Source organism: Genypterus blacodes, unplaced genomic scaffold (assembly GCF_046128005.1).
Source record: "Genypterus blacodes isolate CSIRO-AG114 ecotype Tasmania unplaced genomic scaffold, CSIRO-AGI_Gbla_v1 ptg000099l_1, whole genome shotgun sequence".
NCBI classification, from domain to species: Eukaryota; Metazoa; Chordata; class Actinopteri; order Ophidiiformes; family Ophidiidae; genus Genypterus; species Genypterus blacodes.
Genome location: NW_027466903.1, coordinates 1,851,358 through 1,866,766, shown reverse-complemented (window position 1 = coordinate 1,866,766; position 15,409 = coordinate 1,851,358). Strand labels below are relative to the sequence as shown.

Here is a 15,409-nt window from a genome sequence, read left to right as displayed (position 1 = left end):
CAGTCCACTGTTTTTAAGAGAGGTCAGGAAAATGCAGCAATCAAGGGAGTCTACAGCACCAAATCACACACACACAAACACACACAACACGACCATAGAAACAATACACAAACACAAGGAAAGGACACACACTCAACGCAACCAGAGAAACAACACACACACACACAAGGAAAGGACACACACACACACACAGCCAGTTTGTTCTCAGTTATTTTTAGTGAAAGGTAAACATTGTTAACGACTCTGAATTCCTTCCTGTTCAGCCCAGGCTGAGCTCTGATTGGACAATTCCAACGACATTGACAGATTTATACAGTCAACAATAAAAACTGCAGCCTGTTTATGTCGGAGACGTACCACAGGAAGTACGACTGCTGCAGGGAAGAAACAGGATACATCACTTCAATACTGCTGAGCCCGAATCCGGCTGAGCCGAATCCGGCTGAGCTCGATTCCGGCTGACCTCGAATTTGGCTGAGCCTGATGGAAGTTGAGTCTGATGTGACTGAGCAGTTCACCCTTTCGTCCATCCAGGTGTAATAAGCATTACTACCTCACTGGGGCGCCACACTGCACATGCCTGTCAGTCTGCTTCTCTTGGTCTGTTTTTCTTCTCCAGCTGACCTTCCAAACTTGGTCATGTTCTGTTCTTCATCTTGCAGCCAAACACACACCCTCTCTCTCAGTTCAGTCATGGCTCGTTGCAGGAGTTACATGCGTGGACTCTGCATCAGCTTCACCGTGCTGCTGATGGTAAGTGACCTGCTGACCTGTCAAAGGATTCAATGGCGGTTTTACTCCATTTCATGATTTTCAGCTCGCAGTGATCAGACTGCTGTTGACAGGTGTGTAGGGACCAACAGGGACGCTCTAAAGCCCCTGGACCTCCACTTATAACTCATGTCACTTATGTTCCCATCATTGCAGGTGTTTGGCGTGCTGATGATGGGTGTTGGCTTTTCTTCTTACGGAAACAAACAGCCTGCTGAAGTAAGAAATTGTGTGTGTGTGTGTGTGTGTGTGTGTGTGTGTGTGTGTATGTAACAAAGCTGGTGGTCTCTCTCACAGGTTGACCACTGGTCCGGGCGCCATGGTTTCCTGGTCCTTCAGGTCTTTGGTCCCCTTACACTCGTTCTGTCTCTGCTGGGCGTCTGTGCTGCAATAGCAGACATCAGAGCTCTGCTGCTACTGGTGACACACACACACACACACACACACACACACTCAAAGTTCCCCAGAGAGCTCTGGAAAGTCACAATGGTAGAGAGGAGTGGCCTGTGAGTGGGTTTGGCTAACTTTTTGTTTCCTGCAGTTTTCTGCTCAGATGTTGGTGGAGTTTGTGGCTCTGATGGTTGTTGCCTCACCACTGCTGCAGGTGCAAGCACAGGTAAGACACCTGTCCGCCTGTCTACATGTCCACCTGTCTACATTTCCACCTAATTATACTATTGTATGTATAAATAACTAACAAACTACTTCTCTCTCCTCGTTTCCTCCTCTCCTCTCCTCAGGTGGACGGGGGTTTGGAGGAGGTCTTCCTGAACGTGGCTCCTCTCCACAGATCAGATCATCAGTTTCAGACTGAACTCAACAAACTGCAGAACTCAGTAAGTGAAAACATCCAGGAGCACAAACACATCTATCCATTCAGAGTTCAGATTCATCATAACATCTGAAAAATCATTTGTGTTTAGAGAGGAGCCATGTTTCTTAGTCCCTTTAGTGGCAAGAAGAAACTGCAGCTCAACTCTTGTCTCCTTTTGTTTGGTCTCTCTCTCCCTCTCTCTCTGTCTCTCTCTCTCTCTGTGTCTGCCTCTCAGGACTTTTGCTGTGGTTTGAGGAGTTATGAGGACTGGGAGGATCAACTTCCTGTCTCGTGTTACTGCTCGTCTCTGTCTGATGACGACATGCAGTCCAAGTAAACAAAAAGACACCAAACAATGAGAACTGTGAACTGTTTTAAGTCTCTTAGTCTCTTTTTGTCTCAGTCTCTCATAGTTTCGGTCTCTTCTTTGTTTCTTGCAGTGTTCAGCCAGGAAACTTCAGCTCAGATGGTTCCTGTGTCTTGCTTGGTCATGACTTTGACCCTCTGACCTCTGAGGTCACAGAGAAGCTCTGGATTAAAGTCAAGGTAACAGATGCTGCACTGAATGATTAGATATTGATTAGCTGATTTATGTGTGTGACCTTTCTGGTAAACGAGGAAATCAAAAACGTTAAAGATTACATAAATGCTGATGGTTGGCCTTTAAACTGTGTGTGTGTGTGTGTGTGTGTGTGTGTGTGTGTGTGTGTGTGTGTGTGTGTGTGTGTGTGTGTGTGTGTATGTGTGTGTTTGTGTTCGTGTTTGTGCACATGCACAGCCCTGTGGTCCAATCCTGAAGAGTCACCTGGTCTTCTTGATTAAAGTCAGTATTGGCGTCATATCAGCTTTCGCCACTGTTATGGTAACCAAACACTCACTCTCCTTCAAACATCTACACAAATAACCAATAAAAACAACCACCAGGAGGCAGCAGAGATAATCTGACACTATAAATATTAATTCAAAAGATAGTTATCATAATTATTACACTACAAGCAATACTAAATTATATTTTGTATGAATCATAAATTTAATTATCATTAATAACACGTAAAAAAATGTGTTTTCATCACAAACATGATATCGGTATTGTGTGTGTGTGTGTATGTGTGTGCGCATGTGTGTGTGTCAGATGGCGGCACTCTCTCTCTCTCTGGTTCTCGGTCTGGATTCATACTGTGCAGCTCCTCCAGTGGAAATGACAGTCGACGATTTTGACAGAGTCAAATACCAGCCACAGCCCTCCCTGACCTGACCTTTGACCTTTGACCCTGGTGACAGACGTTCACGCGTTTGCTGCTGTTTCGCAGAGCTTCCAGTATTCCTAATAAGCATCGACACAACACTCAGCATCTTGTATCCTGTCTTTTATACTCTGCATTGCATCGTGCCCATGGATTCATGTTGCATGAATGCACACCAGTGGCATATTGTTTACTTGTGTTTAACCACAGTCTGCCTGATAATAAACTAATCAATCAATGAAATCAAGTCCAGATGATCGACCAGTTTTAAAACACAGATCTAGACTGTTGATGATGAGGTTTAATTATAGGAGTAGGTCAATAAGGTCAGGGGATAAACTGGTTCTGATCAGACCAGTTATGTCCACTTATCAATCTGTATGACACATGTTTAAAGCTGTTCAAGTGTTAATGTTTTAGATTTTAGGTGCTGGTTTTTCTAACCTACTATCTTCAGATTGTGTGATAGTAGTGATCAATAATTATTTTGGTTCTTTTTTCTTTCTTAAACATATTGTTTGTAAGCAGGCCATGTCAATAACCTGTTAAGTTTCCTCACTGAGAGGCCGGGCCAAAAACGGTGTGACCTCTAATCAGTGCCCCAGTGTTGGTTGTTTACTTTTTCCTTATAAGCTCAAAACATTAATTCACTAGTGTAAAAACAGAAAAACCAAAAGACCTCAATCAATAATCCAAACAGCCATCCATCTATTCATTCATTCAATCATTCATTCATTCATTCATTCAATCCTGTTGCAAACTGCAAACATGAAGGCACTCACAACTTATCAATCAACTCCTCATCAAAGATCCTCAGCATGAACCAGAGTCAAAGCCCATTTTGTCTTCACATATTTATTCAGAGTAGAAATTACCAGCAGAGAGGTGGCAGCAGAGAAATTCAGATTCTGTAAATATTCATTCAAAGGATACTACTACTGCTACTACTACTACTACTACTACTAATAATAATAATAATAATAACCATGAAAGTATTATTTAGTATTTCACTACATACAACAGTAGAAAATATTTAGTATGAATAATAATTGTATTTACAATAAATGATACCTTAAAAGTGTACGCCATATGCTTATTGTCTATTTTTTATTGTTATTGTTATTTTTATTTGTTATGACTTTTTGTAAAGTGAAACCAATCATGAAACAATCCAAGTTTTAAAGAAATTACTTTTCAATAAAGCTGAAGTGATGCATCAAATCTGACTCAAGTTTGATTTAAAAATAAGATTTTTCAGGGAAACATTATTATTCTTTCTTAAAATTGATTTATAACTTGCGGCATCCAGGAGCAACTTCCTGTCCCCTAACCTGACTTCCTGCTACGTTACTGACCGTCATAACTTGTAACTGTGTTGTTGTTAACGGTTCCTCACTTCCTGCGCAGATTTCCTCTGCTGCTCCTGAAATAAACCTGTGACCTGGGAAAGAGGTGACTTTCTCATCCTGCAGAATGTTTTCCCTCCTGCAGTTTAAGGAGGCAGCAATGTGGTGCAGAGCTGATGAGCTCCACTGATTTGTTGCATCAAATGTGTGAATGTGTTGCGGTTCCATCAGCACTTCAACGCCACCACAGCTGCCAGAAACCAAAAACTTTTGTAGGTTCCCTGTCTGCTTATACGTGCACAAACATAGGCACAGTCTGGATGTCAACGTCATGAAGAGCCAAAGCAAACTTTTGCAGCTGCAGCAGTATACATCGGCCTTATGGGCTCAAGGTCATACCTACCTTATACCTTATGACTCCCAGAGCAGAGAAACTCATCGCATTAGAATCAGAATCAGAGTCAGAATAGCTTTTATTGCCAATTAAGTTTACACTTAAGAGGAATTTCTTTTGGTTATTTGTGCGATACAAAACATAAATCATAAAACATTAGTAGATTGATTCAGCGCCTCTCTTGCCTCTTTAACTTATTTTTATTGAAGACGATCATATGAGCACCCCAACATACACACGTCCCTGCATACACGCGTCCCCACATACAAGTGTGCCAACATACACGTGTCCCTACATACATGTGTCCTACATACAAGTGCTCCAACATACACGCATCCCTACATACACACGCTCCTACATACACAAGACAAGTTTTCTTTCACAAGTCACTTTACTTTAATGCTTAATTAGAAAACACAAAATTGTTCTTCTCTCCTGATCTTTGCCTGTGTTGTGTTAAAGCCTCATATGTACATCGCTTTGGATATAAGCGTCTGTAAATGACTAAATGCATGTCATTGTGAAATTACAAAGTCAAATGTTCAGCCTAATTTGTTTGTTTTTTAATTTGGATTATTTTTCTTTTATAAGCAGAATCTGTTGTACGTCCTTTTGCTCTGTCTCTTTCTCTCTCTCTTACTGTCTCTGTATGTATCTCTCTCTGTCTGTCTGTCTCTGAAGATCAGCTCTCTGTTGCAAATCTATGCAACACACACACACACACACACACACACACACACACACACAGTGCAGCAGCAGCATAGGTACACTCTCACCCTCACTCTCACACTCAAACTCTCTCAAACTCTCACTCTCCCTCGCTCACTTCCTCCTTGTTGTCTGTGCCGTGTGAGCAGATAAAAGTGAAGATGGGAAAAATTAACGGATGTCTCAAATGTCTCTTCATCTTCTTCAACGTGTTCTTTGCTGTAAGTACAAACTTGTTTCTGGAATTTGCTGGAAAAACTAAAGAAATGTAGGTAAGATGTCTATGTGTTTTATGTTTACCAAACTGGAAATAAGAGGAGAAATTTGATATTTCACTTAGTTTGATCAAATAAAAACGGCAAAAAAGAAAGAAAAGAAGAAACTGATCAAGGAAAAAGAAGAGAAAAACAATCTGATCACTTCAGAAAATGAGTTCAGAAAATGTCAGCAGTAACATATTTGTGATTAAATGCGTGTGAAGTGTTTCCATTATAGTGTTAATCACATGAGTGTGTGTGCACACGCACACATCTATCTGCACGACAAACAGAAAAAGTTCCTCAAAGAAAGTGTTTACATGTATGTTTCTGTTTGCAGTGTTTGGAGCCAATATTCTGCTGTTTATTTAGTATTTTTTATATCTACATCATTTTCAGTTAAATGATAAAGAAAGAGATTGCGTCACATGTTGCTCCTTTTAATGTGTTTTGCTGTCGGGCTGAAGCAATGAAGTCTTAAATGAAATGACATAAAGTGGAAATTAATTAAGAACATATTGCAAAAAACATGAAAACTCAAAACAATTCAAATATAAAAAGTACAAATTTTGAGGCCAGTCCTCATTTTCTCAACATCACATTTGGGTTTATAAGTCCTAACTTCCAGTAAATGAGAGGAGGGAAAACAGAGAGGGACTCCTCCCCCACTCTAGGCTCAAATTTCCACACACACACACACACACACATACACACACACACACACACACACACACACACATCCTGTAGTAATTGGCTACATTCTTCTGCTGCAGGGACATGTTTATGTTTTTGCCTCCCAAAGAGCGAGAGAGAAAACAGGGACGAACAGGAAAGAAAAGCAGAACTAGGAGAGAGGAGGCGAGGTTATGGGAGGGAAGGCAGGAGTGATGAGGGGGAGGAAGGAATCGAGGAGATATTGAGTGCATTGAGTCATTGCATATTTATAAATATGCAGTATTTATCCACAGTTTCCTTTACAAATATACAACCTTGCTCCCTTGCACATAATAGCTTTAATTTTATAATCTTAATTTATTGTAGTATTTGGTGACAGTGTTTTTTGTCTGTGAAATATTCTCTGCCCTTACAGGAATCGATCATGTTAATGTAACCTAATCCCCACTCATGAACCACCAACTTTGATTACAATCTACTACTTCCTTCATGAGATGTAAAACTTTTCATGACATCTGAGCAACGCCCACTTATTTTACCATTCAAGACGCTTACGCCCAGCCCAGCTGGGCCGGTGATGATCAACCCCAAACTGCAGGCAGAGATACAAAGGAACAGTTATGAACCAACTCAAAATGGTGGACAATCTGGTTTCTTGTAAATGGGCGTGGCCTAGGAGTCTGGATGTGAATAGACCCAAAGAAACCGGGGGAGGGGGAATCCAAAAGTTATAGGCCAAACTGCCAAACTAACGATCACGTCCTTAGAAAAGGTCACAAGAAAGCAAACTAGAGGGCGTCAGAGAGCTCCTTCCCTCCAGAGCATCTGGGGCATCTGGAGCATCTGGATCCGTATGTAAATGTTCTGAAGATGTTCTTTTATTTTGACAGAAAAAGAAAAAAAATGTGGACAAAGTTTATATTTAATTTTACATTCTAAATGTATAAGTCAGAGAAAGTGACTAAACTATTGAAGAAAAATATTATTGAAAAAATACATTTATATTGAATCCCTACATCAACCCGAGTTAAAAATGCATCATCATCATCCTCATCCTCATCATCCTCATCATCATCATCATCATCGTTTTTTTAAGTGGAGGAGAGGAAGCAAGCAGACAGAGAGAAAGTGGACAGTCGCTCTCTGTCTCATTCCTCTGTTCTCTGTCTCCCTCTAGTGTTAAACATTACAAATGTCGTATAGTTTTGAGACTTATTGATGTTCTACCATGTTGTTCCACTTCCGACCATGTTGATGTGTTTTTGTTTGATGGGTTCCAGGGGTAAATCAGTGACCGTCTGTGTGTGTGTAAACTTACTTTCATATTTTTATTCAACAATTTTATTCCTGTTTAATCCACATTTCAATAAAAAACAACTCTTATTCTGTGGCCTTTATCTTCCAACATGATGATGTCGTCTGCTGTGGGCGGGGGGCTTTTTTTCAGATCATCGGCGGTGTGCTGATCTATTTAGCAGTGAAGGTCATGGACTTCAGCACCCAGGTCAACAACAACAACAACATCAACAACAACAGTCACATCATAGCAACATAACAATCAGATAATGACATGACAGTAACAACCTGACAATGTCACAATAAGAACATGCAAACATGTAAACCTACTGTTTACTGTTTGTGTTGTTTGGGGTGTTTCCTTTTGGGCGGAGCAGATGCAGGCGACGGGCCTCCCGGGGGTCGTCTGGCTGTGGGTGTTAGCCATCGGCACCCTCGCCATCTCCTCTCTGGCAATTTACGCCGCATGCTCCGAAAATCACATCGTCCTCAAAGTGGTGAATAGAAAGCGAGGGGGAGGAGTCACGGTCACATCCAATAACTGATCAGCTGATCTAACAGTTTATCAATTAACTGTTTATATTGCAGTTTGCAGGACTCATGGGGTTCGGAATGATCGTCATGCTGATCTTTGGAATTATCGTCGTTGTGTCCAGGAACCAGGTCACCTGTCTGTCTGTCTGTCTGTCTGTCTGTCTGTCTGTCTGTCTGTCTGACTGACTGTCTGACTGACTGTCTGACTGACTGTCTGTCTGACGTGTCCTCTTTGTCCCCTCAGGTCAAGGAGGCATTCCACAGCGTCACTTCTGACGTGGTTAAAAGCTACATGGAGGAGGAGAGCTTGCGCGCACTGCTGAAACAATCACAGAAAGATGTAAACTCTCTCACCTTCGTTTTCACACTTTATTGATAAGTTGTGAGTCCGAGTCAGTCCATTCTGTCTGACTGTGGTTGATGATCTTAGTGGACAGGAAATGATGCATTGTTGTGGAATGTGTTTCAGGCTAAGTGCTGCGGCATGGTGCGCGCTGAGGACTGGGGCAGCGACATCCCACCATCCTGCGAGTGCCAGAGGTCTAATGGTGGGGCTGCTGATTGTAGAAGCAAACCTCAGGTTGGTTTCCAGCTGCTGTCCAAGTCCTGAGCCTGGATCTCTAAAATCCTGAGAACCCAACTACCAGAACAGGGGCCTCAAAATCAGACAAGGGTTGTAAAAACCAGGGAACTAGACTAGTAACCTGGTGGCCCTGCTTCAGTGTGTAACTAAATATGTCAAGCGTTTCCTGTTTGGCACATGAAGAACGTCTGGACCAAACCGGATAAAAGTTCTATGTTAGTTTTTTGATTTTCCTTTTCTATTTAAATAAAAGTCTTGTGTAAGTCCTGATAACTTAACCTGTATTTTCTGACAGGGAGCTACTGGTCCTGCTCAGATCTACAAAAAGGTAATCGATCAACCAATCACACCCTGGGCTAAACTATCCACCAATCAGTGATGTTTGAGCTAATGTATGGCTGACATGTCTTCCTGCAGTCGTGCGGTGAATTATTCTTCTACTTAGTGGACATCGGCTTCAAGATCTTCATGGGCCTCTGCTTTGGTTTTGCCCTCATTGCAGTAAGACTGTTTTACTGTCCTCCCTGTCTGTCACTTTCTCTGTCTGTCTAGCTGTCTCTCTTCTCTCTCTGTATGTCTCCCTGGCTTGCCGTTTCTCTCCCACTGTCTCAGTCTGACCACCCATCTGTCTCTCTGTACCTGTCTAGCTGATGGGTCTGCTGGTCTCCCTCCTGATGATCCACCAGGTGCGTCGTTATGACAGTTATGGGGGTCAGGGCATAGCCATGAAGGGCTTCTGAAGGGAATCTGTGCACCGTCCCACCCCCTCTTTTCACCACGTTCCAGCTTTGTGAGAGCAATGAGAAGAAGCAGAGAGAGACAGGAAGTGCACTATCAGTATTTTTCTACTATTACAGTAAATATAGCAAATCATTTTTTTTTTTTACAAAATCACGAAATTGTGTTTGTGTTGTGTTATGTGAATGCAGGCAGTATTATAAAGATGGGTGAACTAAACTCACAAATACTCAAAGTCGACCCAGTTTAAGGGTCACGTAGCCTGAAGTGACAAGTACATGAACACATTGAGTCTATGATGGCAAAGAAAAAGATTATTAAGCCAAAATACAATAAAAACAATCTCTTTTTATTTGAATTTGATTTCTGGCTGCAGAATAAAACAAATTTTCATGCAGTCAGAATGATAAAAAAAAGTAATTTCAGGACATCCTCAGGTTCAAGCCGTTCAGGCAGAGGTATACTTGAGGAAAAATTCACAATAAACCAACAGAAGCCATATTTGATAGGTACACCATCAGATGCCATGTGTACATGTAACATAAGTCCAAGTGTACGGAGGGAGAAGCCATGTGAAGGAACCACTGACCCTGAACACCCCTCAGCAGGGGGCAGGAGGAGTCCAGTAACATCTGATTTTGATTGTGAAATTTTGCACTGCAGTTATAAATAAAATGTATACACTGAAAACACACAACAGGTTTGACTGTCATTTCACAACAGTGTGACTCCACGAGGGACAAAGACAAGGCAGCAGAGACAAAGACAGAGCTGTCCTCTTTCTTTCACAGACAGGCGGTGCCATTACATTTTGTCAGTCTGAGTCCTTAATGATAAAAAGTGATGTGTGTGTGTGTGTGTGTGTGTGTGTGTGTGTGTGTGTGTGGACCCACATTCCATAATGGTTTCTCTCATACGTCTCATATTTCTAATGTGGACATGTCCAATGTCTTCTTAATGACCTCTGTAATGTACACACCCCCCTCCCCTTCACCCTGTAATCTCACAGGTTGATTGACGGCCTGATTCAGCTCTGTAATTGTATTTCACTGCTGCCATTTGAACATGAAATCACCTGTGTGTGTGTGTCTGTGTGTGTGTGTGTGTGTGTGTGCTAACATTAATGGCGAACCTCACCTTGAGCTATTATTCAGGTCAGGCCTCATTACACACACGCGCCCGCACCCGTGCACACACACACACACACACACACACACACACACACACACACACACACACACACACACACACACACACACACACACCTCTCCTCTTTCATTTGTTTCTCTTCTGAGTCATCTTTTTTCATGTGTTCTGATGTTTACAGAGAATATTCCATCTTGTGCACAGAGTGTATTCACGACAAATATAAGTCATTTGATACACCCACAGACACTGACATACACACTAAGGTTGTGCTGCATAAACACACTTCACCTTCACCATACATGATGCTTGAACAGATGTAAATATTGCTTGTCACCCGCTGTTACCACAGTAAACTTTGATCTGCTGGGATTATCATTAGGCTCAGTTTCAAACTAATCTCTACAGTCTGTCCAGCTGCCTGCGATCCGCTCTGGTCTGAAAGTAACAGAGGAACCACGCCCCAGCTCTCCAGCCAGCCAATAGCAACTCTCCTTGTTCACTGCAGGAGGGGCAATGAAGGGGTTCATCCTGAAGGGGGCAACACTGACAGACAGTGAGCACAAATGAGACCCAGCCAGTGTGAGGGATGACTGATAAGTAATGCGCCTTTTGTGGGCTGTACAAATTGTGGGCTGATTGTGTCCTTTCACCTTCAGCCTGCAGAAAGGGAAACACACACACACACACACACACACACACACACACACACACACACACACACTGGCCTATTCTGGTGTCATTTGTTGGCTTTGTGGTGACGGAGTATAGGTTGCTACTTCTGTGTATGTGTGTTTCAGTCCATACTTAGCCTGCTGTTTTCATCAGCAGGTGTCCTTGTTATCGTGGAAACAGGAACAGTAACAAAGCTGTCAGGTCTGGTGGATTGTAAATGTATTAAAGGAGCATTTTGTGCTTTATTACAGATTAGTGTATTGCTAATTAAACTTAAATAAAAAAGGTTACACACACACACACAAGATCCTTTATACTGATGTCTCTGCAAGTAACACATTTGGTGTATTGATTTCCTGTGTGTGTGTGTGTGTGCGCGCGCGTTTTTGTGTGTGCGCGTGTGTGTGTGCGTGTGTGTGTGTGTGTGTGTGTGTGTGTGTGTGTGTGTGTGTGTGTGTGTAGAAGTTGAAGCTCGTTTGTCAAAGCGCTTAAAGAAAAGTTTGATTAAACTGAGAAACATGTCCATTGATTCGGGAGGATTAAATTCATCCAATCAAGCTTAAATCAGATCTTATCAATACTGATTGATTAACTTTGTCTGTTTAATGAAAAGCTCATCAGTTACTTTAAGCCCATTTCATTTCCACAAGCAGCAGCCACTCACCACAGTACTACACAGACTGATACTGCAGCACTGTAACTAATACTACCAATAGTCATCGGAGTAAAACTCATTGGCTGTTATTGATCCTTGGAGGTCTGAATAACAGTTTGGGGGATTATGATGCAGATTTTTGTGTTCTTGTTGTAATTTAGTGTTTAATGGGGAATAATTATCCATGTGTATTCTGACTGTAGCACCACTTTCCACAGTGAGAGAAAACAGACTATGTTAGGTCATTTAGGGTAAATACACTCATTCAGATGAAGGTTGATATATTTTGGTTCGATTTTCTCCTGGACTTATATCACAAGTGAACCAGGGAACCACGTGAGACAGACACAAGAGGCAAATAACAGCAGAGGAGAGGTGTCAGAGAGGGAGACAGAGAGAGAGAGAGAGAGAATGGATATGAAAACAAAGAAAGAGAAGAGAGGACGAAGAGAACAATGAACAACAATGTTGTTCAGAGAGAGAGAGAGAACTGAAAAGAGCTTTTGTGAATATTCATCCTTCAGCATAATGATTATAAAGTTTGACTCTATAAATCACTGTCACACACACACATGCACAAACACGCACACACACATACACACACGCACACACACACACATACACACATACACACAAGCTGCAGTGTAATTTAAAGTTTCATCAGACGAGCTGCCTGCCTGCCTGCCTGCCTGCCTGCCTGCCTGTCTGTCTGTCTGTCTGTCTGTCTGTCTGTCTGTCTCCATTTTCTGTCTCCAGTTGTGCTGAATTGATTTTTCCATCCATCTGACCTTTTGACAAGCGCACTGTTGTATTTGGTCGTGGGTTGTAAGAAGTGCTGCATCCTATAGAAGGCAGCATCAGGGCTGCAGACTGATGATGCTGTTTCCTGCGATCAAACACAAACTTGGCGTGTTTATGTGAAATCGTTGGTTAGTGAAAGTTTTTCATTTGCTCTCTCACAGGATCATTCACTTAAAGTCACACAGGTAACAGAAATAAAAGACGGATATAAGAAGTAACAGAGATTATAGTTATCCTCCTCTGTCCATCTAAATCTCCTTTAGGATGGCTTATAAAACTGTTTATGTGTGTGTGTGTGTGTGTGTGGGGTGGGGGCGGGAAGTGAGAGAGAGGGAGATACAAAGGCCTGAGGTCCGCAGAAAAGGGAGATGGAGGAATGAAAAATAAATGATGAAAGAGAGCGATGAGGGCTGGCTTTACACACGCACACACACAGCGAGGGGGGTGTGAGGGGGATCATTGTTTGTTAATTTGTCTTGATCTGAGAGAATGGAAAGCAGACCTAAACAAAGTCTCATTCAGCCGTGAAATTAAAGTTCAGAGTGTAAAAACATCAACGTGTCTGAAAGATTACCAACACAGGCCACGCCCCCAACACAGGTCACGCCCACCAGGCCATGATGAATGGCTGGAGGAAAAGATTAGGTATGGATGGATGATGATAATGATGCTGATGACGATGATGATGATGATGATGAATGCTGTACATTGTACTTTGTCACTTGAACTTGAGTAAACTTATGCAGTACAATAATGTGTAATGAAGTAGTTTGTAGTATCAGTACTCGTACTGTGTAAAGTACTGCTCTTTACCGCCGCTTCTGAGTGTAATGTGCGCTTTATGTTGCCAGGGGGCGCTGTGGAGTTGATGCAGCATGTTTGTGCCGAAACAAAGATGTTAAACGTGAAACATGATTTAGATCATTGAAACAAAATCATCACCGTCTGCTACACACCGACACAAACATGAATAAAACATGAAAACAATAAACAAACAAACAACAACAAGCCTCTGAGCTCTGTGTGTGTGTGTGTGTGTGTGTGAGTGAGAAAGAGCGAGCTCTCCCTTGGGGCTGGTTGCCATGGGGACAGTGATAAGGGTTCTAAATGGATCTCAATAATTCATGAGCTGTTGATAAGATGCAGTGCACACACACACACACGCACGCACGCACACACGCACGCACACACACGCACACACGCACACACACGCACACACACACACACACACACACACACACTCAGAGCTGTGTTTACTCACAGTAATAACTTCAGTCTGTCAAGTTCACAACCAGTTAATACACAAACCGAACCTGATCAATACCTGATCGGTCTGCTGGGTGGCACAGGTTTGTAACTGATTATGTCACATTTATGATCACAACTAACGTTTTGAGTGTTTGAGGTTTTAGTTTTGTATTTCTTATTTTTTCGTTACATGTACAATATTATTCCCATGTTGTTGTTGTTGTTGTTGTTGTTGTTGTTGCTGTGTCGTCGTGGCAACGTGTGGTTTGAAGGTGGTTGTGTGTTGAAACACTGCAGCTCTTAGATCTCTGCGTCTATTGATCTAATCAGACAGATTGACCGATCAATCGGACCGATCAATGCCCACTAGCCAATCAGCTGACACAGACAAAAACTGTCAATCAGCTGGCCAATGAGGTCATCGTGGCCCAAGGAGAGGGCAGCTACCCAATGAGCAGGCTCGCTGCTGTCCAATCAGAACCATTGATCAGGTGATGGATCAGCGAGGACAGCCTGAGGGCGTGTGTCTGTGTGTGTGTGTGTGAGCATGTTTATTTAGTTAAATTGTAACATAGAGACAAACCTATAGAAAGGGGTGTGGCCTAGAGCGACAGTCGCCTCTTTTGTGTGTCAGGTTATGAGCACAAACTTACAGCTGTACGTCCATCTCCACACAAAACTCTGAAGATGTTCCACCTTTAGCGGCACGCTGATGTGGATGATGTGTGTGTGTGTGTGTGTGTGTGTGTGTGTGTGTGTGTGTGTGTGTGTGTGTGTGTGCTGATCAGTAAAATGGATTACTTGAGGAGAGATCGTTGTTTTATTGGCAGCTTGATCTTTATGATGTTTTCATGTTCTGATGTCTGGTTGGGTTGTATTGTTGTAAACTTAAAACTGGTTAAAGTGGTTGGTTAAACAAATTAAATTGAAGAGGTGAGGTAGCTGAACCAGCTTAAACCGTTTAAGTTTTGAGTGAAAACCAGTGAGTATGTCTTTAAGACTTGAAATTCATTTTGTATACATTTACATGATAGAGTAGAGAATGAGTGAAACATGATAAGACAGAGAGAGCATGTGTGACACCAATATGCCAAACACACACAGGAATGCACACGCACACGCACGCACGCACGCGCACAGACACTCACACACACACACACACAGTATTGAAGACTGAATAAAAAACATGAGCAGACAATCTGTTATTCACACGATTGTTTTCAGCCTGTGATTTCCCCTCTCTCTCTCTCTCTCTCTTTCTCTGTCTCTCTCTGTCTCACTCTCTCTCTCTCTCTCATTCTCTCTGTCTGTCTCTCTCTCTCTCTCTCTCTCTCTCTCATTCTCTCTCTCTCTCTCTCGCTCTCCTTCTTTGTGTACTCACTCTCTCTGGCTTTCTCTCTTTCTCTCTTTCTCTTTCTCTCTCTCTCTGTCTCTCTCTTTCTCCCTCTCTTTCCTTTTCTCTCTCCCCCCACCAGTTATATCTCTATATCTTGATCATTTCATTGTGAACTCTGCCAGAACTCC

General features: G+C 42.3%; 2 protein-coding genes across 4 annotated transcripts; both read left to right on the top strand.

Annotated features, from left to right (window-relative positions):
• Window positions 1-329: 329 nt before the first annotated feature.
• On the top strand, window positions 330-4,039 carry LOC143008235 (uncharacterized). 3 transcript variants are annotated; one of them, XM_076159901.1, is made up of 10 exons: window positions 334-534; window positions 663-753; window positions 928-990; window positions 1,069-1,191; window positions 1,313-1,387; window positions 1,512-1,607; window positions 1,821-1,918; window positions 2,026-2,131; window positions 2,364-2,447; window positions 2,718-4,039. In XM_076159901.1, exons 2-10 carry the CDS (start codon window positions 694-696, stop codon window positions 2,838-2,840), a joined length of 828 nt encoding a protein of 275 aa, XP_076016016.1. In that variant the 5' UTR covers window positions 334-534; window positions 663-693; the 3' UTR covers window positions 2,841-4,039. The 3 variants fall into 3 exon arrangements, with proteins under 3 accessions (XP_076016015.1, XP_076016016.1, XP_076016014.1); XM_076159900.1 differs by having other exon boundaries at window positions 330-753; window positions 2,364-2,408; XM_076159899.1 differs by having other exon boundaries at window positions 334-753.
• Window positions 4,040-5,292: 1,253 nt separating this feature from the next.
• LOC143008183 (tetraspanin-8-like) lies at window positions 5,293-10,057 on the top strand. The gene is made up of 9 exons (XM_076159815.1): window positions 5,293-5,498; window positions 7,657-7,713; window positions 7,883-8,002; window positions 8,094-8,168; window positions 8,284-8,379; window positions 8,509-8,619; window positions 8,918-8,950; window positions 9,040-9,123; window positions 9,270-10,057. The coding sequence occupies exons 1-9, from the start codon at window positions 5,439-5,441 to the stop codon at window positions 9,360-9,362; spliced, it is 729 nt and encodes a 242-aa protein (XP_076015930.1). The 5' UTR covers window positions 5,293-5,438; the 3' UTR covers window positions 9,363-10,057.
• Window positions 10,058-15,409: the final 5,352 nt, after the last annotated feature.